The following is a 26091-nucleotide window of genomic DNA, read 5'->3' as shown; positions in this document are numbered from 1 at the left end:
CGTGTACTCAGCATTCGTGAGTATTTCTGCAATTTCAAGTGGATGCTTATCTAGTTGCAAATTTAAAACTCAGTGTATGTAACATTCAAAGCGAATGGGCTTGAGTTGCTTCTAACTTGAATTTTTCGCTACAATGTTTTCTCATGTACGCTCACAGCTTCTCTGGCAATCTCTTGTATTAATTTCTCGCTCGTTCTTTGCCTATCGCTGCACTGGTTGTGTTAAAGTGTGGATTAAAGCTTTTGCACCCTAAATTGTGAGTTGTTAGTTTTGAGCTTTTTACGCACAAAAATGCTTTCTTTGAATGTAGTACTCGTATAATTTTTCCTAAGAGAGTTAACGTGCATAACTTCGTGCATAAGTCGTGTTTGGAGAAGATAAAAGTGGTAAATCTGTTTTACTCTATGTTTAGAAAGGGAGTGCTTCTAGTGGATGATTTGCATGTTACTCATACGTCATGGCGTACTCTTTAAAAACCTGTGCTGTTCTTAAAACAGCTTATTCGCGGTAAAAAGTGGAGGTTAATTTTAGATAAAAAACTTGGAGAATATAAATATTATGCAATATTAAGAGTTTGAAGAATATTTCAGAGAATGATTATTAAAAATGCTGGTACAGTAATAATTCCAGTTCGACAACAACTTAATTACTCATTTTTATTTCTTCAAGAACTTTTACACATCGCTATGAAAATGGTGCGAATGTTGTCGCGAGATATGATACTAATTTTCGCTTTCTAGTTTTTAGTTTAATTATACAAAATTTTATAAGGAATAATAAATAATAATGCCGAATGGGTTGGTGAGTGACTACCATTCGGAATTCACAGAGAGAACGTAGGTTCGAATCTCGGTGAAACACCAAACTTAAGAAAAACATTTTTCTAATAGCGGTCGCCCTTCAGCAGGCAATGGCAAACCTCAGAGTGTATTTCTGCCATGAAAAAGCTCCACATAAAAATATTGCCGTTCGGAGGCGGCTTGAAACTGTAGGTGCTTCCATTTGAGGAATAACATCAAGACGCACACCACAAATAGGAGAAGGAGCTCGGCCAAACACCCAAAGGTGTACGCGCCAATTATATATATATATAATAAATAGAAAAACAAATTTATTTCCTGAGATGACTAAAATCAGTATAACATTTTACTATTCTACATTTTGTATGCATTAGTGCTAGTTTCAGCATTGCGTCTAATAAATATTGATCTTCAGTTTTATACGCAAGGTGACCCAAAATTAATCAATTGTTTTTTATTTTATTATTCAAACTTTATTACTAAATAAAAAAATATTTTTAGTCTTTATTTTAACCTTTACGCACTCCCTTTTGTTTGTATACTACAGCCGTCTAGTTCACAAGTGCCAAATATGATTGACATATGACGCTATATGAAAAATTATAAATCTTCGATTAAATTTGCACCAGGTTATGCAACCCTAACCATAGTTTAGTTTAGCTCAGGTTAAAGTGGTTGCCAATACACTGAAACCAGCACATCCAAGACGGTGATTGGCTCTTTCTTATACCGAATGAATTTGAACTTACGGTCTGTATAACTTGGGCTTTCGAAAAGTTCTAATCCATGTATTTCGCACACCTCCTCTAGAATATGCGATAGTCGCAAAATAAGTATTACACGGTTTCTGAAGCTTCTTCATTTTGACTACTGGGAAAATCATTGCTGGGAAGGACTCTCAGCCTTTTCGTATATCTCCTGATGCCGCTAAGAATATGCCTTGTTAACAGAGCCATGGCTATCGCTAATTCTTTTCCTAATTTATCGACCAGCACATGTGTACTTTTGTTTACGAAAGATTGAAAGATTTCATTCAAGTTTAAGTTAAGGTCAAACAGAAAAAGGCTGAAATATCAAATTAGGTAAGTATGGCAATTTTTCGCCTATATTCGCTGAGTCTCTTGGTAAAAACTCTCACACATTTCATTATTGTGGTGCAAACCATCTTTCAAAGTAGCCGATGGTTTTCAGCGAATTTTCTCGATCTATGCATATTGTTGTTATTTGTGCTGCTATAGAACTGCAGCGAATGGGTCTGTAGGTGAACGAGGACAAGTTGGACTATTTCCAGCCACCAAACAAACAGTCACCAAAATCTCGTAAGCATAACACGGTTGACTTTGAAGTGGTGCAGGACTGCTTGATAATAAGAAAAGCCTTGAAGTTTCTAGAGAGCTAATTTTTCTTGAAAATCCTACTTCGAACTGATCAAGATTACGTTCTCTCTGGATAAACAAAAATCACACATTTTAAGTTAATCATCACGTTCGTCCAAATGCATAGCTAAGAAGCATTGGCGAGCATGAGCACCACCGAGGGAGGCGCCCCTTGGATTATTTGAGCGAAAGGGTCGGTAAGACTCTGCAAATATCACACATTATGTAGTGATCACCCATATGTAATAGTAAAGGAAATGGAAATCCCGCAGCTACGATAGATACAGCCTTAAAATCTGCTCATAAAAAACCATTTGCCGTTTGTACTCTTCTTAACTGTAGGATCCACAGTGGACCAAAATCGAGGCGCGCACCACAAATAGGAGGAGGACCTCGGCGAAAAGGGCCAAGAAGGTTGTATATACACTCAAAAATGGTGTATACTTGTATATATAAACGTACATATATTAATATTTTGTTATTTTATTGGCTGCTTTAAAAAAATATGCAAATATAAAAACATAATTCTGGTCACTTTAGCTTCCTTTCAAGAATGCAAAAGCTTCACAGAGAGAGGAGCATCTTTTTAGTTATTTAACATACACATACATACATATATTCATACATCTATACCGCATATGCGAATACATACATGCATATCGCTAAGAGTTTTCTTAGCTCACTGACTACTAAAGCTTTTATCCTATTTACCTCATTCTGTTACGCTAACAGAAGACTAACAGTAGGTCACTGAGATGCTGTAGCTGCTTTTATTGTAGATGAATGAATAACTTCTCACCAGTACAAATGAGCACATATAGGCAACACTGTTTAAAAGTCGTCACTGATGACGTCGAAACGGCAACGTGATTATATCGATGCTGACGTCGACTTGAGCAACCCGGTTACTAGTGACTACCGTCCTGTGTCGTTCGGGCAATCATTGCTAGAGAAAAAACGAACTCAGATTTTCGCTTTTGCAATAGTCCACGAGTATCAAACTCAGCGGAACTAGCAGTTACTTTATTTATCCCGTATAAAAGTAAAATGCGCTACGCGTAATGAGCTCAGTTGGTTGGCGAGCGTATAGGTGACAATAACTTCACATACGAACGATAGTGGCATCCGCGTATGCTGTGAATGAATAGAGGTGCTAACAGAAGCTGGTTGTTAAATAAAAGCCTGTGGCTAACTAACAGAACACGCTCTTTTCTGTGGTGGAGCAGTGTTAGCAAGCGACAGTAACTGTAGTGACTGCGTGCCACACTCGCCTGTGCTGCACTCCCTTGTGCTGATGTTGTGTTATTTTCTTCGGTGTTTTGTTGTTTAGTAGGACGGTCACTATAAACGGCCAGCAGGATAACTGTAACAGGACGCTGTTTCAGTTGCAGTCGCACTGTTGCCGAGAGTAAAACGAATTGTACGAAAGGCGGGTGACAAGAAAATGCAATTATAAATAGTACAAAAGGAATTGGTGGGGTAGTGAAGAAGCGTTGTGTTCTGTAGGTTGCAAAGGGAAAGTTTAAAGTGAAACAAAAAATTTAAATTAAGAAGTGGAATTAAATGTTCAAAAGTTTCAATTCTGAATTACTTAATATTGAAAGCGATGAATGCTGCCATTTAAATTATCAGCGGAAATCGCTAAACACAAGATAACAGAAAATAAGTAACAGAAATTGTAATTTTAATTTTTAAATTTTAATTAAAATGAATTGTAACTTAGGGTACGATTAGTTTAGTACCGTCAATAAAAACAAAAAACAGTTTTGCCAACCAAGTACCGTCAACAAAAATTACCTTCCTAATAGTGACAATATTCCATTGGATACTCACAAACCTCACTACTGAGTGCCCGCTCAGCATAATTTCACATACATAGCTGTGATCCTTTAATGCCATAAATTATTGCTCAATAGGCTGTGTGTTTCTTGAAAAGTGGCAAATTGCCAAGCAGTAAAACGTCCAAACCAGCAACAAGTACGAGCGAGTACAAATTAAAGTGAAGGTATAAAGCACAATGCCAGACAGCAAAAAAGGTGAGTGGCTACTAGTCAGGTGGACTTGTACATACATACATACATACCAATAGCATGTGCTGGTCAACTGCAGACCCTTCATTATGATTATATGTAAATATATACATAGCTAGAAGTACAGTTGCTCATTCTCATACCACCACACATGCTTACATGCGTGCGTGTGCGTGTATGCGTATGAATGCCTGAGTACGCGCGTGCATGTAGCTTAGAAATTAAACTGTAAAAGTCTAATAGTTTGAACTTACGGTTTTGTACCTACACATTTTTTGTAATTTCTTATTTAGTTGCGGAATATACAGCTGTTAATTATGTATAAGTATGTAAAAGTGGAGCGTGGGATGTGCACAGATGTTGCATGCCACATTGTGCCCTATAAGTGCATATAATTGTTGTCTCTTATAAGAATGCCACCATAATGAATATAAATATGTGAGCAATATATGTCTATTTGTACATGCTTTGGTTTTTTCAAGCATACATAAAATACTATACAAAATCGAGCCATTTTCTACTGGCTCACAGATGACATTTGTTACAAGAAATTGTATGCGGTTTTTAAAACTGCTGATACGTCCTGTAATAATCCTAGCCTGGATAGCATGGGGAACATTTATAAATCATTTTCTAAAAGTCAATGCATCGGTACATCGACTAACAAAAACAAAAAGACCTCATTTCGTATTGAGAGTTTAGAAACTCGAAGTTGAGCGAGGCTGTGGCTGATGCAGTTATTTATGTGTATATGCGAGTTCCAAAAAGGTTCAACTATAAAGAGCGTTTGAGCGACTTGCTTGATTTTTTATCTTCGATTGTACCCTTAAATACAACCCAGAGGTTGTCAAGTCACATTAACTTTTTTTCGCCAAAGACAATTATGTGCAAGATCAGCAGTGCAAAATTTGACAAGAGATTGAAAAAGTGGTAGGAAAGTTTTGTGAGATTTTTTCTAAAATATCATTTGCAAGCTTCAAATAGAAGTTTTAAAACCAGATGGGAACAATTTTGCGATATAAAATTGCTGCATTAAAAACTCATGAGCCTTCTGGTCACCTGGTATTTAAGAAAATTTCTCCCTAAAAGATATATATACCCATATATATACCTCTAAATAGAACAAAATACATTTGTTTGCGTTTAAGGGCTAAGTGGCGAGTTAAATAAAAAAATGTATTATATATGCGTGCAACTTTTTATTGTAATTAGATTTCATTCGAAATTCACAGAGAGAACGTTGGTTCGAATCTCGGTGAAACCAAAATTAATAAAAACATTTTTCTAATAGCGTCATAAAAATATCTGCCGTTCGGAGTCGGCTTGAAAAAACTGTAGGTCCCTCCATTTGTGGAACAACATCAAGACGCACACCACAAATAGGAGGAGGAGCTCGGCCAAACACCCAAAAAGGGTGTACGCACCAATTATATATATATATACATATATATAAATTCTGAAAGATTTTCGAGGGAAAAAACCGTCAAAGTGCATGAATATTCATATATCATATATATGTATATATATATAGATTTCATGCACAAGTGCGTTACTAAGTTCTCACGGCTTTATTCGGAAAAAATGGTTACAAGTGAATCATTGAAGGTATTGCCCATATCTGGCTACTACTTTTTCTCATCTTTCTGGTAGATCTCGTATACCGTCGCGGTAAAACGATATTTGGAGAATATGGCGGGTGGGGTATGATTTTCCATTTCAGTGTTTCCAGGTAGGTTTTAATGGGTTTGGAAAGGTGAGGCCGAGTGTTGTCATGCTGTAGAATCCTTTTTTGCTCTCCGCGTATTGCGCCGCTTTTCGCGCAGTGCTCGGCTCAATCGCATCAATTGAAGTCGATATCGATCCACAATGATGGCTTTGCTTTGTTTTAACAGTTCATAGCAAATAACACCAACATGGTCCCACCAAATACATAGCATAACCTTCGCAGCGCGAATATTCGGCCGCGGCGACGACGTAGAAGCTTGACGGGCAACCGGGCGGTCCCAATGACTTTCTTTTCTTTGGATTGCTGTAATGAAATCATTTTTCATCACCCGTCACGATGCGATGAAGAAAATTCTTCCTTTTTTGACGCTCGAGCAGTTGTTCACAGGCGAAAAACCGACGTTCAACATCCCTTGGTTTTAACTCATAAGGAACCCAAGTCCCCTGTTTCTGAATCATTCCCAAAGCATGCAATCACTTGGAAATGGACTGGCAGGTAACTTCTTATACTGAAGCATGCTCTTCTTGCGTTTGACACGGATCCTCATTGAGCAATGCCTCCAATTCAGCGTCTTCGAAGGTTTTTGCCCTTGCTTCATGCGGACGGTCGTCAACATTAACATCACCGTCTTTGAAGAGACGGAACCAATCTCGGCAAGTTATTTCAGTTAAAGCAGCATCTCCATAAACTTTTTGTGGCTTTCGATGCACTTCGGTCGCCGTTTTTTTCGAATGAAAGAGGAAAATCAACACTTCCCGCAAATCACGACTATTCGGCACAAAATCTGACATTTTCAAAAAACCAAAAGTATATGACACCAAAACAAAATCCCTTATGTGTCGAAACAATTTGTTTAGTACATATCTAAGCTTGGTTTATGACGATTAGGTTATATTAGAATCAACTAACACACACTGCTGGTGGTATCTATTGACAAACAGCGGTAATTTAGTTGCGCACTAATATTATGTACTGAGTTTTCATCTTTGCAGTCCAAGTTATCCATTCACTCTCGATCTTATGTCTCCTTTTACTATTGTATGATGTCGGTTTCGATTGTTTCCGTAGTTGTAACCTCAGCGGGACTCATGCACATGCTGAGTCAAAAATACTCGTGCGACTATTTTTATAAAAACGCCAACCCACTGTTTTGACACTGAATTAGATGGAGAAGACTCTTCCGGCTTTGAAATTATTTCTGCTTTGTTCTTTGATTTTATTAATATTACTCTGATTTATCCATTTTCACTTAATTAGCCGAGGCTAGTTCATTAATAGTTTTCGGGGTATCTATAAAATTTAATAGGTTTATGCTGTGTAGTAATATTAGTATGAATTAAACATTACTAAACGCTTGTCTGAACTAGTATGAGTTTTCCACCTTCAACGACCTCCCATAAATTTGTCTGCTTAAAATTAACCCACCAACTGCATTTTTCAACGTCCTTTCCGTTTAGCTGTTTTCGGGAACGGTAAGTAGAGATATAAATCTACCACACAAAAAACTAAATCCTACTACAGATGTGTGAGAACAGAGGTTATATTAGAACTCGTTTTATGCGTGATATTTTCGGTAAATAAACTGAACTTTAACCCGCCTGCGAACGGCAGTTGACTTTTTACAAGGGGCTTTTTCATGGCAGAAATACAGTCAGAGGTTTGCCATTGCCTGCCGAGTGGTGAACGCTATTAGAAAACATTGTTTCTATCACTTGGTATTTCATGGGCGAGGTTTCGAACCTGAGCACTACTGACTACCGACTTCGGCTACGGCAGTCACAGTTGTAGAGAAACAAACACTTCTGAATAAGCTCATTGCCGTCATAATTGATTCTACGCACATAAATTACGAAAAAGGTGTTTTTCCTTAAATCTCGAGAGGGACACCATGAAAAGAATGCAGTGTATCCTTTTTCTTATCTCGTAGTAACCATATTGCTGAAAGTGTGCAATTTCTTATGGATAATTTTAAAACACTTTCCTGGATTTGCTCTATTTTGCTGTTATCAATCTCGTAAAAGGGATGCCATATAAAATACTTAGTGGTAGTGGTGAAAATAACTTTAAAAAGTTCTATATCATTTTGCTCATCTCTGTTCGCGTGTTTAAAATCGGATACAGCCTGAATTCAGAGTTTCGCTTTTTGCTCATAATGAAGTACATTTATTTCATTGCGAAAGGATGAAATTCACGCATAAGCACAACAAGACCACTTTTTGGAAAATGGTTTTTTGAGATAATTTGGCAGAATGAATGCTAAATGTATTTCTAAATCTTGCCTTCTCAGCGCTCTTTTGAAATCAGAGGGCTTCAAACTAGGCTTTCTAAAATGTTTTAGAGCTGAATAGTTACTAGCGCCCTTCATCATTAGGTATTATCAGAAGAGTGATTATCAATTGATTTTTGGTTTCGAAAATACGACAAAGAACTAAATTTAACTTCAAACTCTCACAGTCTGCTCGGGGTATTCGGCCTACACTGCGTATACGCAATCAAGCGTTTTTTACCGTTGCATTTAAATCTTACAGTTTTTCATTTTCTTTCGAATTTAAATACTTTTAAAGAAAGGAATCTTACTGTTAAATTTTTGAGAAGTGAGTATAGCTGCGGTTTTAGTACCTAGGGACTCCGCTTTACAATTTTTCCAACTTGATCGAAGTTTGCCTTTTTCTTCCTTTTTTGTGGCTATTTTTTCCCTTCCGAAACGTAGGAAATAACGGCATAATTATAATTTTAAATTAACTCATTAAATAACTTTAACTGTTAAGGGATAAAAAATAATACTTTGCCTACCTTCAATTTCATTTCCTGCCCATCATCCTCTTATATACTCTTGGGCATGGATATATAAGTAAATATTTATGCTTAAGGCTAAACTACTAACTAAATCGCTGTAGTTAGTCCAAAACATTCAGTCCGTTACCACTTCAACATATGATACATAGTTATTTCGTGGGGTTATGAACCTTTTGCAGTCAACCAAACCAGTTGCATTTCCTTTCTTTCCGCCGTTCGACCAACAACAATCAGATGCATAATTCACAACAAAAGGAAATAAGATGGTCGTGTACAACAATGAAAATTGTACACAAATTTTATTCATTTTTGCTATTATCCTTCCTATGAGGATGCACTCGTCGCTATTCCATTGAACAACTCGCTGCACACAAAAAGAAAGCATTGTAATTTTCGAAGCGGGAAACAGCGTATGGTGAGCGGCGAGGACGGCGGAGTGCTATAAAATCTTAACCATACACAAGTTATGTAAGCATGTGCTGCTCATGTGCATGTATGAGTGCCGTAATGTAGGCAGAAGTTTCATCTGCTTAGCTATGGAACTAGTTCTAGACCACTTCTTGAGAGTATGCAAGCATACTGGTGCAAAATAGTGTGTTCAGGGGGCTTTTGTGTTTATATATAGCGCTCGAATTTACTTTGGCATTCAATACCGCGCTTTTATACAATTTTGGAGTCAAATATTTTTCGAATTAGAGAAATATTGTTTAAAGTGCAAATATCGAATCACTACAACTCAGTGTGCTCAAAAATGTGGATTAGTATGCAGTATACATAACATAACATAATATAACATAGCATAATCTACGGCTTAACAATTTTGATCATAATCAATGACATACATATACACTTCAATACTTATCACAAACTGACCGCACTCTTCGAACAAATCTCAATAAGCGATCGCTCTTACTTTTTTCTTCACCTTGCAATTCCTATAGGGAGCTAAGACTCCTTTAATTTTGGAAAAATCCTAATACCAACATAAACATATACATACATGGAAAAATTTAGTATTTTCTTTTGGCTTCATGAGTGCATATTTCAAGGATCTTTAATCGAGGAAATATTTTTCATTGCAGGATCAGTTTGAAATATATAACTACCTCTATAACTAACTGCCTTTTCGCTATGTTAGATACAAATAAAATTTCTTCTCGAAAAATCACAAAATTCAATATTTCAAGGAAATAAGTAATTTTTTGCATTACTTTATAACTCAATACAATGCGGAATTACTCAAAACGCATCCCGTTCTAGTGCTTGAGGAGCTCTAATATCCGAGGTGTTAATTATGATGGGAAATTATGCTACGCTCATCAGAATGAGAAAGTGTACTTATGGCTTTACCAGCTTTGCTAAATCACTTAGAAAATTTATTGTGTAATTATTCATACCTCATAGTCATAGCACCAATGCTTTGGTGTTGTTAATACAATGTTCTGCTCGAAAGCTAAATATTTCCTTTCGCCTTTTTTTGTCTTTTGATACATCGTAATTATATTCAAGTATATTAGCGATATGTTTTTGGATTGTTTTCTTTGCAACTGATCGCTGTTCGTTTGTTTGAAACACAACTTCATTCAAATAGCGGCATTGACTGATCTTACTGTAGCCCACGCCCTCTCTCCCATGTTGATGATTTCTATCTTATGAATGGCTAACGCGATATTCATCTTAATAGAGTGGGTCGTTTAACTACTGAGCAAACAAAACCAACCTCCGATATCCAACAACGATATCTCACATAAGAGTCTTACCGTGTCAACTCTAGGCTTCTATGGGTGAAGCGTTGCACTCTTCGATTAAATCTGAGCTCGTCTACGTCCATTCAAAAAATCACTTGTTCAAGCTGCCTTGGTTTCTCTGCGCTTTCACGTAAATTTTCCGAGCCTCATGCTGAACAAAATATTATCCTTATTGGCTTGGATATGCACATCGATAATTGGGCTGATGCAAATTCTTTTAATCTTCTAAGCTTATTAAAACTTATAAGTGAATAGGCTGTGCTCTTAATTCTCTGCACTACAGCTAATATTGAGTTGCTAAGGTCTACGATGAGTTTATGTTCTCGCGTTAATGAGCTCACTACGGGCAGCACTGCACTATTCTCAATTGAGCACTACACTTGGGTACGTTGAAACAAACACTTGAGGACTCACTTTGGACGCAAGTTTTCAATATTTCAAAATAAAGGGGTGATTAAAAAAGGAAACAAATCGACTCAAATCAGTTGCATACATAAATGGATCTCGCCCTAAACATCGCTACAATGATGTGGTGCTACGATGTCTTTAAAATTTCTGCGTTGGCGTCAATGAATATCAGGCGAACTCTGCCAAATCCGGAGGCAGTCCGACTTTCTGCGGGGCTATACGTAGCCATATGTCTATGTTAAACACAGCTGCTATTCTCTGCTGTTAAATTTAAGTGCACCACTTATTTATTATGCACCTACCACTTGACTTTCTGCATACGTTGATTCTTTGTTATGTTCATGTACTTTTTTGTTTGTATTATTATGATAATGAGAAAATGCACACATTTTCATAATGGAAATTAGGCCAAAGTGAATATATGTATGTATGTTAAGGCTTCCACGTCAGAAAACTTTATAAAGATCAAATTTTTATTTAATTAAAAATTTGAATTTCATTGTAGTGTGCTCAGCTAAATGATTTTATAAAATAATTTGAGCGTGATGCCACAGTCCCACTCAAAATTTCAAGCACTCTATTATTAGCATACGATTTTAATTACTATTTCATTAAATCTGCGAATTTCATTAAAATAATTAGCAGATGAAAAAAGGCCTTGATTATAGACGGTATCCTAAAAAGGAAGAAAAGATGATTTGACAAAATAAAGTTTAGTTGCTGTTAATGCAATACAGTTTTTTTTATTTATTAATCAAACAGACAACCATATGTTATTTTTCAGCGTTTGAGTCTAATTCTAAAGTATTAAAAATAAGATTAAAAACAGAGGTGTTTTAGGGAAAACAATTTGGCAAGGGGAAATAGTAGGCTGTAAAAAGGGGATTTAGGAGGAAAAGAACAAGGAAGCATTAGAAAAACATGTGCATTTACGTGCATATTAGCAATTTTTCGGGTAAAGTAATGAATGAGTTCATTGTTAAAGCGCAATGTACTTCGAATGGTTTTAATCTTTTGGGGGATCGGGACGATCTAGTGAATTGAATTTGTTCGGCAAACTTTATACAAAATATTTTTAATGTAAAAACTGATACGTGATTACGTCGTTTTACTCAATAAACATATCTGGCGATTTTGTTGTAGAGGATATTACTACGGCTCAGACTATCACATTTGGCATAGAATTCACATCCATACAAAAAGGGTGGTAACAGAAATGTTTCAACTGAAATCAGTCATATTTTCATTGGAGTAAAGTGGATTGAAGACCTTGCCTGTTGCAGTGTAAATGTGGCTATTCCACCATAGAGTTCTATTGAAAATTATTCCTAGACTTCTGACAGTATCAACAGATTTTATAACAGTGTTGTTCAATTTTACTTCACCGTAGTCTTTGAGTTCGAAAGTCTTAGATTTACTTGCATTTAAAAGTAACCCATTGTCACAAGCCCACTTGCTGAGGTGATCTAAGTCAGTGCTGAGATTAATAATAGTACAATATTGACAGATACAAAAGGAAGTTAAATAAGTAGCTAAGTTTCAAAGCTAGAAGTTCGTGATTGGCAGTGCCGAAAGCTTTAGAATGCTCCATAAGTGTTAATAAAATTACGCGATTATTGTCAATGTTGAGCCTGATGTCATCCGACAGCCTCATTATACAGCTTCGCCTGGACGACAGATTTCGACTCAGAAAAGAATTTATCTGAGCATGCATTATGCGTTCAAGTACCTTGGACAAAAAAAGGTAGTATTGCGATGGGTTTAAAGTCCCCATTAGATTTACTAATTAGAATGACTTAAGCCGACTTCCAACATTGTGGAAAAATGGGCACAATTAAAATACTGTTTAAGACATAAGTTACATAGGGAAAAAATTAGGCAATAAACATTTAAAAAATTTGGGTCGAATGCCATCTAGACCAATCGCATTCAATTTCTTACTTAAGTGTATTTTCTATAACTTCATGGCCTGAAATTTTATTCAGCCATATCATCTTTGCGGATCAATTATGTAAAATTTCTCAAAAAAACTCCTTGTTAAAAAAAAAAATTTGCAATTGGGCAAAAGCATCATTTCCATGCGTTCGACGAGGTTGTGTGTTACAGGAGTGAAATACTACTCCCTGAGCCTGCTAAAATATCCTTTTTTTCTGTGCACACTTTAACTAATATTGAAGAAAATTTTGTATGGCATTATAAAGGAGAAAAGCATGAAATAAAATACTGATTTATACACTCTGCTACAAAACAACACTGCATCTACATTTTGACTATTTTCCTGCTTTTGTTTTTAATATTCATTATTTTTATATAAAAGCATAGCTAACGAGTGTACGATATCTTTTTTTTTATGGGAAAAAAATTTGCGACACTGTCAGGGGAAAAAGTTATACTAATAACGGATTTTTAGCAATCTCAAACTTACACTTTATTATAATAAATTTTAGTAGGCTTTAAAACTGCATTCCAAAATCTTTTTAAAAACCATGGAATTGGTATGAAAATTTGTACATTTTTGAAGTGAAACTTCTTAGGCGTCGATGGACGAGCGAGAATGGAGAGTAAAATTTCAAGGCCATGCAACGTTTTAGGCATTTTCGTTCCGCGAGAGAGAAAAAATATGTAACGTAGAGGAAAAGGAGAGAGAGAGCTATACCTTGTATATATCTTAGATACAATTTAGGCTATTTTTCTTAGGTTCTTCCTTGGGGTTTGCTAATTTCTATTGAAAAATAACACTGCCAACGTTTTGGCGCTTGTTTGTGTGTGCACACTTGAGGAAATATATTTTTGGTGCCTACTTTTTGGCGTTATATTTCCTTGGTGCTTACTGTTTTGGGCGTTTTTTGGTACCAATTTTTTTGTCGTTTTTTTTTGTTACCTTATTTTTTGGCGCTTATTCCCGTTTCCCTACTAGTGCTTGTGCGTGCTATAAAGTTCTATCAATTCCGGCGTCGGATTTATTGGTATTGCCTTGGGGTAATTTGTGCTGTTGCCGCGGTCCTGGAATCGCTGCGTTTGTGCGGGTGATAAACGCTCGGAGTAGTGCGCGTTGTTGCCACGGTTTGTGTCCGGCATTTAAATTTTGCCTATTTGTAATCTCTGCAAATGTTATGAATTTATTAAGATATATATTCCTTCTCTCTCTCTCTCTCTCATTCTCTCTCGGGTCTCTCCCTCTTTCTTTGTCTGCCTTGAAAGTTTCACTTCTGTTATGTGTTCTACGCTACACGCAATTTTTTTTAATTTTTGTACAAAATTTTATGATTGAACTGGTTAGATTTTTGCTGACCTATACTTTAATAAACAAATAATGAATATTCAAACAAAAAAAGGAAAAATATTCAAAAAATATTCTGCCTTTTATTGTAGTAGGCATATATTATTTATACATATTATAGGAAAGTTGATCTAATTTTTAAGATTTGAGTACAAAGTATATTGACATTATTGACTAAAGAAAGCAAACACATAAAGGCAAACTCGTCTAAGCTAAATAAAACTCAATACTCTCAGTTTTGCTCTCCATTTTAATATCTTCATTGTAAATTTATTATTGTAAATATACGCAATTATGCAATCGAGTCAAGAGCGTAGACAAATATTCATTGTATGTATGCAGGTGTACATAAGTGTATTGCTTGTAAAATGTAATTCTAGTCATAAGCTGCATGCAATATAATTGCCGTTAGAGTAAATCATCAGCTGTTATTTGGCAATTTAGACAATTATTACCTTATCGCTTTATCATCTGGTCAGTGCACATTTGGAATGACCTTCTTTGTATCTACTTATATATTTATGTCTATATGACTTAAACGCCAATTAGTTACAATGCAATGCTGAATTTCCTCAAAACGAAATCTTGAAGATTCTGTGCAGTGAATTTGTTGTTATGACATATTTTCTTATTTTTGTTTAAAGAGCATTTAATTGCTGTGTGTTTTTTACATATGTGAATTTTTTTATTTGCCATCTTGGTTTGTGCATTGCCTGATGCGTGTAATTAAGTGAGGTTAAAGTGTGCAACTTAAGTGTAGTTACATAAATTGTACATTCCAAATTCTTACATGGATTAATTGGGCATAAATTGTATACTAACATGGAACAAATATATTTTCTCCGCTTTCTAAGTTGAATAATTTAAATTTCCTATGTATTTGAGCTAACCTCTAATAATGCGTATTGCTACGATTTCTTCTCATATATATATAAGTATATGTCTCAAACCCATTGTAAGCCTCTTTTTAATAAATATATGCCATACAATGTATACATGTTTCGAAGGCAATGATCGCCAAGAACTTGTTATGCCAAGTTGTAATTTAAGTTTATTCCTACCGTTGACGTAGTTGTCGGCCGCTGTACTCGAATATGTTGGTTCGAAGCCCCATCTAGCCCCGTTGGTTGTAGGCGTCTAAATTTGTGGAAACCCACCAAGATGTGCACACCACGAATTGGGAGAGGAACTCAGCCATATACTCCACAAGCGATGTAAGCGGCAATTCTACAAAAAAACATAAAAATTAATAATAAAATAGTTCGAATGCATGTTTCCTTTATGTAAATTACACCACCTTTCAAACAACCATAAGGTGACCCAAAGTAATCATCAGAAAGATTTATAATTTTTGCAAACGGCGTCGTACCTCAAACATATTTGACACTTATGAACAAGACAGCTGCAGTATACACACAGACAAGCAATAGAGTGTGCAACTCTGTAAGAGTGTGGAACAATTGTGCCGATTTTATCGACCAATAATCGGTCGGTGGTGTTGGTGCAGTTTGAATATCGGTTAGGTGCTTAGACTAAAATCATACCCGGACTGGTCGTTCTAGTCCGGACTGACGAAAAGATCAAAATGAAGATTTCCATCACTCAAAATAATTTTTTTTATTGAGTAAAAAAGTTATTCACGAACAAAATTTTATTATTAATTTTGTGCCACCTTTATTTTCTATGGAATATTTTTAGAAGGAAGAGGCTTTCAAATGTTTGAGATATGAATATGAGAATAAATCGTGGGGATATGAATTAATATTACTTAGGGTAATTAAATATACACGCATATTTGTGTACAAGGGTTTTATCATTTTATTCACTAGACGGTTGGAAATAACATCATAAAGGTGTTGCGATAGATATAGACACATATATATAAATACTTAACCATGCCTGTCCATCTGCTCGTCTGTACCTATGATTATTCCAAAAACAAATTAATATATAATATTTCAATGAAGCTTGGTACGCAAGTTCTAAGTACCAAAGTAGTTTGGTATTAAAAAAAACAATCGTTCAATAAACGCCCAATTTCTATACAAAGATTATTAAAAACAAAGATACTTAATACTTCTTTATAAATGAAGTAAAATTGCTCAAACATGCACAAATGATGAACCCAATGATATAAATACGACGCAAGTGAAAAAAAAATGAAAAAATGGGGTTATCTCGATAACGACTTAATGAAACTCGCAAAAACTTGGTATAGGAAATATTAGGTTAGGTTTTTGTGACGGTCGGCTTAGAGTAACCAACTCACTTAGACATGTAAGTCAGTTGTTGTACCACTGTTTGCTGTTTATTTTTTCATTGAACCAGTTACACTCTTATGCGACGTAGCATAGGTTTTATTCCAACACCGAGTAGTTCTGTAAGACAGTCAAAATGATAATTTCCTAACAACATTGTTCTACTCATAGCTAAGGCTGGACAATTCCTCTTTCTTCCTCTTCCTCGTCGCTACAACTTCCGCAATATTCATTAGAAATTATTCCTAGAGTAGAAGAGTGTCTACCCAACAGTCAATGACCGGTGACACAAGCCACGACCTTCGAGATGTTCTCTCTTAAGAGGTTAAGCAATTCTCCTAATCTTTTCTTATCTATTTGCGGCCAAATTAGGCTGGTTGTAACGCGTGTACTATCTTCTGACCTATGGACCTCCTGGAAAATATTATTTATTTTTATTCTAAATTTGCAAGTAAGATTTATTTAAGCTCAACGTTAATATTATTGAGATCGGATAAACCACGCCAACTTTTTATTTATTAAGACTAAATTTCCATCCGTCCACCTGGTGATACAAGCTTTAACTAAATTGGCTATTTTGTTTGACTCCAAACAGTCAGCCCAAAGTAAATTTCACTAAAATGTGCGCGGGTATATATACAGTTCGTTCCGAACCGAATTTAACCTTCCTTACTTAATTTAAGCCTGCTTTTGTGTTTTTTACCTGTTATTTTGGCGCAAATTATTTTCATATTATTGAAAAAAGGAAAGCGAACATTTTTAGAAAATTGTGGAAATAGATGAATATATTAAAATAGGGACGCTTTTCAAACATATTTTAATAAAACGTACTAAGGGTGGCGCAAAATTAGTCGTCCTTTTCAATATTTAAAATTTTATCAAATGGCGTCCTACTTCAATCAGCAGCAAACTTGTGAATAAGTCAGTTGCAATATTCAAACAGGCAGTCAATTGAGCGCATAAAGGTCAAAATAAAAAAATTCCTCATCACTAGAAATAATTTTTTTTTTATTTAGTAAAAAAGTTATTCAAAAACAAAATTGGGCGATTAATTTTGCGCCACCTGTTATAAGCTAAGTAACAGTTCACTTATAGCTGGCTTAAACAAAGCGAAGGCAAAACGAACTGGAATGCATTTAGTTCATATCTAGCAATAAATAAGATAACTTCGATTAACTTCAAAATAACTAACTTTAAGTTAGTTAAGAGATCATACAGAGTCAGGAAATTGACTGCTGTCAAGGGCATCGCCATATTGAAAAAGTCAGTTGGTTACAATAAAAAAAATCCAAGAATCAACCGCATCTAATAGGGATGTAGTTAGATTAAAGTGCTTACATAAAAAGTTAGCTGAGTTACTGACAGGGTATTGATAGAGCTTTTTGTAATATCGGTAAGTATATGAGTGTGTGCCATAGTGCCTCATTTAAATACGAATTATCTCCAATACGTAAATATGCAAAAATACGAACAAGTCCCTGTTGAACATTTGTACTTTGAACATTTATACTTACATAGTTATAATTTGTCTGTATGTGCGCCGTATTAAGGATACCTATATTTATTTAGTACTAGAATAATAATATCTATGCATGTGTGTAGCAAAATAAGGCATTTGCTCTTGCCAACTTGTAGCATGCCAGCTGTTATGTGCGTCCATGTTATGATCTCAAGTCGTTATACCGGCTGCCGCTCTATCAGCTACATAAATTCTTAGTTATCAATGTAAGCATACATGTAATATAATACTCGTGTGTAGACATACTCGTGTATGGCAATCAGTTAAAGTGTATATGGGCTTGTATATATGTAGTTAAGTGTGCATATGTATGTACATACATACGCAAGTAGTGGTTGAGACAAGGCGCGTCTTGTTTGGAAACGCCATTGCTACACTTCATATTCAAGTGATTTACATTTTAAATACTCTCTCTCACTCTCTCTTCATTTTCTTTCAATGCACCATTGTATTTTCAGATATGACAGCAAAGCATTCAAGAGGATTTCTTCATTGTAAGTCAACTATTTCCATAAAAAATTTATTAAATAAAAAATAAAATGGCCCTTGGGTATTTACTATGTAAAGTAGGTGAGACGGTTATCTCAGTAAGCACATGCATATGTGTGTGTATGCCTACTATGCGCTCATTCTTAAATGACTACTAAAATATTTATACAATTTATACAAACATACAAATATTCAAAGCATGATAAAATTTAACAATTTCAATTTTCTCACCCTTTTCAGGAAATAAATTTTACCGAACTGCAATATTCGTCACTTGAAGCTTTTCCTTAGTAATTTTAAAGTATTTTCTCATTATTCTGCTTCTTCTTTGTCAATAACGCTGCAATAGTATTTGACCTTGGCAGACCACGAAGTGTGAAAGCAATTTCTCAATTTCAACGAGAATAACTCCTGCTTCACTAAGAATTTCATATGCTATTGAACTGTTGATGTTAGCAGCATTACCATACTTTGCTCATATAATTCGATCATCTCATGGTAGATCTAGGAAACGTGCAGTTTCTCCCACGTTAGATCACAAATAGAAAGACATTAAATGAGCTGGGGCATGCGAATAGGTACTTGTGGGATGACGGCTCTCCACAAATGTAATACATAACGCATGGGCTGAAAACTTCCAGACCTAACAAACAAAGAAAACACGTTTTTTATTCAAAATTAAATAGTTTTATTCATCAATGTAATTTCCATCAAGAACAACGCAATTACTCCAGTGCCGCTGTAAATTTCAATACCACTTTTGTAGAACGTTTATTCTTATGCCTTCAGCGATAACCTCTTCAATCGAGCAACATTTCTTACCGGCGAGCATTTTTGTAGGCTTGCGAACAGCCTAGTCGCTAGGAGCCAAATATGTCGGACACAGTAGATGTGAGGCATTGATATATTATGAATCTGTATCAAATGCCATTACTCTACGAAATATGGTTTCGAAACTATACATTATTAAAAACTGGTCTGCATGGGAGGTGCGCCACCTCATTTGCTAATATCGTCTACTTCGTTGTGTTCTTAAGGCATTCATATTTTATACGCTAAATGATATGCAATAAATGATATCAAAACTATACGAAATTATAGTGAGAAACTATATGGGCACTGCCATGCTTCCTTTACCAAAAACACATTGTATTAGGGACTAAGTGCCGACTTACACACGGGGACATCTAGAAAGGAAACACTGGAAATTCTCTTTTCATGCTCTATTCGCAGTCACACGGACAAAATTGTTTTCGGCAATATTTTGACGTTTACTACTTTACCACCTTCTGGTTCGGATATATTCTAAAACCTGCTAACATGTAAAGCGGTGAACGCCCGCAACAGTTTCTTAAATATTTCAATGAAGAATGCAAACTGATTAAATAAATTTATTGGTTTTTTTATTTACATTTTTGTACTTGCATAAAAAGAAAATTAAATTAAAAATACTTCATATATGAATAATTAACTTAAACTTAACTTGAGCACCTAGAAATGGGGGAAAAATTAGAATTCAACATAAACAGGCTCCATAAGTTTTTCAAATTATACCTACTTTACTAGCAAAATTCATCCTGCATTTCTCATACAGTGTTGTGATGTTTGTCATCGTTGATGTATTCCCTTTGATTGAAAACCAGCACCGGACTCAGAATTTTCCCTAAAAAAAGAAGAATATGAATGAAGCAACTGTCAAAAACTGCTTTAAGGTTGGAAATACGAATAAGAAGCGCAAACTCGTCGCCAGTACGGGAGACGAAATCTCTTCTCTCTTCCGCGTCCGTCCTTCTCCCATAAACAAAATGTTTTCCTTCCAAATGTTTCCCTGTGTAAATGGGTACAGATGTTTTAACAAAAAATATAGTAATAATCTATCACTGAACCAGTTGTACCTGACCACGTAAGATTAAGGGTTTGAGGTGCTTTGTTCCTCTTAGAAACAAAAAAATATATAACGTAAGAAAAATATCAGTACTTTATGGTCGAATTTAGGAAAAACTACGTGACGTCAGTCAAAAGAATAAAGCTCACCTTAACCCATACTTCAAAAGCAGCTCATTAAAATTAAATTTAAAATAAAGTATGAGATATGCAATGAAACTGAAAGGACGTGAGTTAGCCAACTGGGCGAGGCTTTCATAAAAACAAAACTGAACTTTTTGTCTAATATACAATTTTTGGAATAACTTTTAAATAAAATCAAGTTTACACTATCAAGTTATATTTTTCTACTAAATGCGTCAGTATTTATATGAAATATATATAGATCTGGAAAACAGCTGACAGAAATTTACATCTGTTGGCCAGCCGTTAGAATTTCTGGAACAAGACCATTTGGTTTTTTCGTTTAAGTCTCGGGCATTGCTCATCTGGATTGACAAGTTGCCAAGCCTCGGGCTTGTTATGTTTTTCGAGCCTTTCGGTAGAGCTGCATGTGTATGTTTGACAACTTCTGATACTGATGACATCTTCAGATCACGATGTAAATCAGAGTTCCTGCGTATCTTATGAACTTGTTTTGAAATCGTTGAATTTGGTCTTATCGTCTTCGATTGCTAAAATGGACGTATCGTCGGAAAGAGTAACTGTAATCACGTCTTTCTTTTCGATTGATTTTTCTATCACGTTTGTGATCCTATGCACTTGTTCAATTGTTGAGTGATTTGCTTAAAATCCAAACTGGTGAGTAAAACTCATGGAGATTCGAACCTATGTTCTCTCCGAGCTCCGAACGGTAGTCACGCACCAATGCATTCGACTAAAGTTACATCGATTCATCTTCTTCTTTATTTGCGCGATTACCGCTCACGCGATTTTGGCCGATTTCTCGTGCTAACTGGCGCCAAATGAAGCCAAGTTCTTCTCCACCTGATCTTTCCAACGCAGAGGAGGCCTTCCTCTTCCTCTGCTACCACCAGCTAGTACCGCATCGAATACTTTCAGAGCCGGGGCGTTTGTATCCATTCGGACAACATGACCCAGCCAACGTAGCCGCTGGATCTTTATTTGCTGCGCTATGTCTATGTCGCCGTAAAGCTCATACAGCTCATCGTTCCATCGCCTGCGATATTCGCCGTTGCCAACGTGCAAATGTCCAAAAATCTTACGCAGAATTTTTCTCTCAAGCACTCCAAGCGTCGCTTCATCGGATGTTATCATCGTCCACGCTTCTGCGCTATACGTTAGGACGGGCATGATGAGAGTCTTGTAGAGTGTTAGTTTTGTTAGTCGAGAGAGGACTTTACTGCTTAGTTGCACTTGTTAGTAAGAGAGATTATACGTTGGATTTCAAGGCTGACATTGTGTCGGTGTTAATGCTGGTTCCTAAATAAACGAAGTCTTTTACAGCCTTGAAATTATAATTATTATAACGCCGACTGTTTATTTGAAGACAGGAAGTACTTCGTTTTGTCCTCGTTCACCACCAGACCCATTCGCTTTGCCTCTTTATCCAGTTTGGAGAAGGCAGAACTAGCAGCGCGGTTGTTAAAGCCTCTGGTGTCAATATCAGATATTGTGCCTGAGCTATTAAGTTCTGCGGCTCTTACGTTGCTCTCCAACATCAGGTTAAAGAATCGTGTGACTTCGAGTGACAACGAGTTACCCTGTCTGAAATCTCGTTTGGTACCAAACGGCTCGGAGAGGTCCTTCCCAGTTCCGATGGCGCTGCTGGTGTTGAGCATAGCCGCATTGGTTTTGTGGGGATACCAAATTCAGACATCGCGGCATACAAGTAACTCCTTTCCGTACTGTCGAATGCAGCTTTGAAATCGACGAAAAGATGGTGTGTGTCGATTCTCGTTTCATAGGCCTTTTCGAAGATTTGGCGTATTGTAAATATTTGGTCGATGGTAGACTTTCCAGGTCTAAAGCCACATTGATAAGGTCCAATCAGTTGGTTGACGGTTGGCTTCAGCCTTTCACACAATACGCTCGCTAGAACCTTATAGGCGATATTTAAAAGACTAATCCCGCGGTAATTGGCTCAGATTGCAGGATCGCCCTTCTTATGGATTGGGCAGAGCACACTTAAATTCCAATCGGTAGGCATGCTTTCATCCGACCATATTTTGCATCGATTAGCTCTATTTAATAAAGATATGAATTTATTGTACATTACAGCAAATTTATATAAAAAAATCACATTTTAAATTCGTGGGCACTTTTGGCCCATTTGCCTTCTGTGAGTGGATTGAAGTAATCAGCTAATCCAGACACATTGGCTTGAAGTGTTTTTATAGTATTCAAATCTTGAAAAAAAAAACAGTTGCATTTCTTCCTGAAAAGAGGAATGGGGTTTTATCTAATATTTCAATTAAAATACTATTACACAAGGTGGCTCAAAATTAATTACCCTATCGGAAGACTTATCATTTTAGCAAATGACGTTGTTAATAAAAAAGTTATTTAAGAACAAAATCCGACGATTCATTTTGTGCCACCTTGTATAAAATGCCCTTTATTTTACAAATATTTTCAGCTCAAAAATATTCAGCTGTCTCTTACATAGATCATCGCATAGTAATTTCTCATTGCGATATTTTCTACTAGTCCTAATAAGGACTAAGGACTGCTACCTGAATACTGGCAATAAAACACTAAAATATGGCATATCTGCATACTTTTTTGATTACCAACGTGCATTTATTGTATTGGTGGTCGGTATTGGTATATATGTATATATGTCCTGATAGACCATTGTAAAAAACTTGAGAGTAAAAACATCGATGTTATCTGTTTACATGATTTTCAGTGGAAGTGAAAAATTTTACAACATATGGGGCATTCAAATTCTACAATTCTGCGGTTTAAAATAACACGTGGGTTGACATGTCAATAGCAAAATTTAACATGGTTTTACTTGTACATATAATATATCCTTGCTTACATAGAGGAGGACATAACATGCAGAAATATAATACATACGCGTAAATGTAATATATGCAAATTTCACTGAACCCCAAGTGACTCAATGCGTCAATCTACTTTACATTAAATGTATTAGAAATTTACGAATGTACAGTACCACATATTCGTATAAACGCACTCTTAATTCTAGTATTGCACGTACTACCTTATTTGTGTTTTCTAATGCATTGGTTTTGTTGTTATAGGTACTTAAATCGTTGTATTATAAATATCATACTAAAAACAAGAACACACTCGTATAAACGCATTAACTTAATTTGTATAGTATAGATATAGTACGGAACTTGTAATAAATAATGGGTCCTCCGCATATTTTATTTAAAACGCCGTAAATTGCAAAATTTTTCGAAATTCAAAAATGCGGCTCGACTGACTTTAACTACAATTTTATTGTATTTTACAATATTTTTTTTGCTTTTTACAGATCCATCAATATTTCAACGAGAAATGACCATGGACCATTTTTTTTTTCATTGTACTTTGAGTCACGTGATTTTTTATATACTAATATTTAGAAAGAAAAATTTAAATATATTTATTTTTTTAAATTTAAGTAATAATAAACTATGTATAAAATTTTTTATTTTTTTTTTCTATTGTTATCCCTTCTAAAAGCAGTTTTTATTTTAGCGCATTTTTGGCGCTGCTGGACTTGTGTAACCCCTTAATGTGTGCGATGTGTCTAGTTGTCACTAGAAGACCCAGCTGCTCTTTTATTTGAGTCGAATATAAAAAACTTTTCGTCGCTTCCTTTTTAATTTGATTTATTTGGTGGTTGGTTAGTTTTTTATTGCATTTCTTTGTTTTGACTTTCTTACGCCATAATTTTTGACTTTTTTAAAAATGAGCGCGCCTTTGATCTTCTAAATTAATCCTCTATCTCTTGATTCAGCTCGTTGTGAGCAATGCGTTGAGAAATGTGAGAGGAGGTTGTAAAGCTAAAATTAAGAGTGCGTTTGTACGAATATGTGGTACTGTATTAAGCAAACACGCGCCACTGATGTTATTACCATATTCGTTTTTACTTCATATTCCTATTGCTGCTGCAGGTTCTTTTAGGTTTGCTTTTGGGTTACTGAATTAACATCGACGGCAATTATGGAAATCTTGTTGTCATGTCCATTGATATATTTTATAAAAGGAATGTGTGTAGACTAGGGATGCCCATCCCGGTATCTCAGGCGTTCAGTATTTTTAAGTAACGAAAACGGGATGTTCGGGATTTCTAATTTCTGATGAAATGGAGACAGAGAATTTATCTTTTGCAACAAAATGAAACAACATTAACTTAAACCTTTTAGTAAATACAGACAACTTTGAAAGCTTCCCTCTTCATTTTCATACAGTGACTCCGTGGCATACTCGAAGTTTGGAGGAAAAAGTATCTACTTAGACCCAAATATGTAGTCACACAAATGATGCAAATATATATCCTGTTAGTTTTAACCAAATGGTATCAAATTTTAAACGCGTAGCAAGTGATATTAGTACTTGGAAATAAAACAATCACATTAAGCACTAAAATAGTATTTTGGAGAGCTGTAAAAACGGAAAATCGCTCGTTATTGAACGACATTTGTGCATGTAACGGAAACTGTACAAAATAAATCTTAAAATTCGCATAACAAGATTTTCAATGACAATGATTCTAGAAGGATCTTGCAAAGAGTATGCGAGAATCTACAATTTTAGAACGCTTTAACAATTAGAAATGATGCTAAAGATTATTTTGGAGAAAAAGTAAAATACCAAAACTGTCCGCAGAGTCTTAAGATAAACTGACTACCATAGGCACATAGTGCGCACCAAGCTAAAAATCATATTACTATATTGAAGCTGGGAACGCCATAATTTTTGCTGACGAACCCAATTTTAATTCAGATCAGATGGCACGGACACGGCGAAAAACTCGTAACTTTATGCGGATTCATATCATCGGAAGGAACCGATATTTTAGTTTTTATTAAAAGTAATATAGATAGGGCAAAAATGTTTGGCCATCTAGAGAAAAATTTGTCACAAATTTCCATAAAATTAAACATTCTGAACAACAGGCAGGGTAACGATCAGAAGCTTAAATCGGCGATTGTATAGAAATGGATCTAGCTCTATGGCAGCCAGTGCTTTAGTTTGTAAGAGTTACAATTGTTACCCTTTTAAATAATTAAATATCCACCATCGTAAGCTACATTCCCGTAAAAAACATACCGGGACTAGTAAAACAGGAGCTGAAAGAGAGATGAGTCCGGGGACTGATAGCACTGTACAATTGCATTTTTAATAGAAATAAAGGTATTTACTCATATACAATAATTTTTTTTTTTTTTTTGATGTTTGCTCGGAAAATATTGAACTTATCAACTGTTGCCCATCCGAGAAGGCTACATGTATATTTTATTTTGCAATAAAAAATTATATTGAACTAATTGCTTTTCAAGTAGGGTCTAAGTTTATGCAGTAAAAAGAAATTCACTAAAAATGTATTTCTTAAAAACATACAAAAAACAAAGCTTTGCAGGACTAACTGAAATTTGTATGTGAAATAAGAATTACATTATTGACTAGAAATACATTATTGACTAGTCTCCATCATCGTTCCATGACGTTCTAGTCCGTATCAGGATTTAGTTTCCTCAATATCTTTACTCAATTCTCCGCGATCTTCCGCGAGATGTTTCTAGGTATTCCTTTTTGCGCCCAAACAAAATCATCAATTCCTGCGGGCCTTC

At 35.5% G+C, this 26091-nt stretch overlaps 1 protein-coding gene across 1 annotated transcript in view; it reads left to right on the top strand.

Annotated features, from left to right (window-relative positions):
• Positions 1 to 3525: 3525 nt before the first annotated feature.
• Positions 3526 to 26091, top strand: part of LOC128859585 (band 7 protein AGAP004871) — a 111072-nt gene continuing 88506 nt past the window's right edge. Inside the window, exon 1 of the mRNA XM_054096520.1 lies at positions 3526 to 4212. Coding sequence (XP_053952495.1) covers positions 4194 to 4212 — 19 coding nt within the window. The 5' untranslated portion in view covers positions 3526 to 4193. The remainder of the gene's footprint in view (positions 4213 to 26091) is intronic.

Source organism: Anastrepha ludens, chromosome 4 (assembly GCF_028408465.1).
Source record: "Anastrepha ludens isolate Willacy chromosome 4, idAnaLude1.1, whole genome shotgun sequence".
In the NCBI taxonomy this organism is placed as follows: Eukaryota; Metazoa; Arthropoda; class Insecta; order Diptera; family Tephritidae; genus Anastrepha; species Anastrepha ludens.
This window is presented reverse-complemented; position numbering and strand designations above follow the sequence as displayed.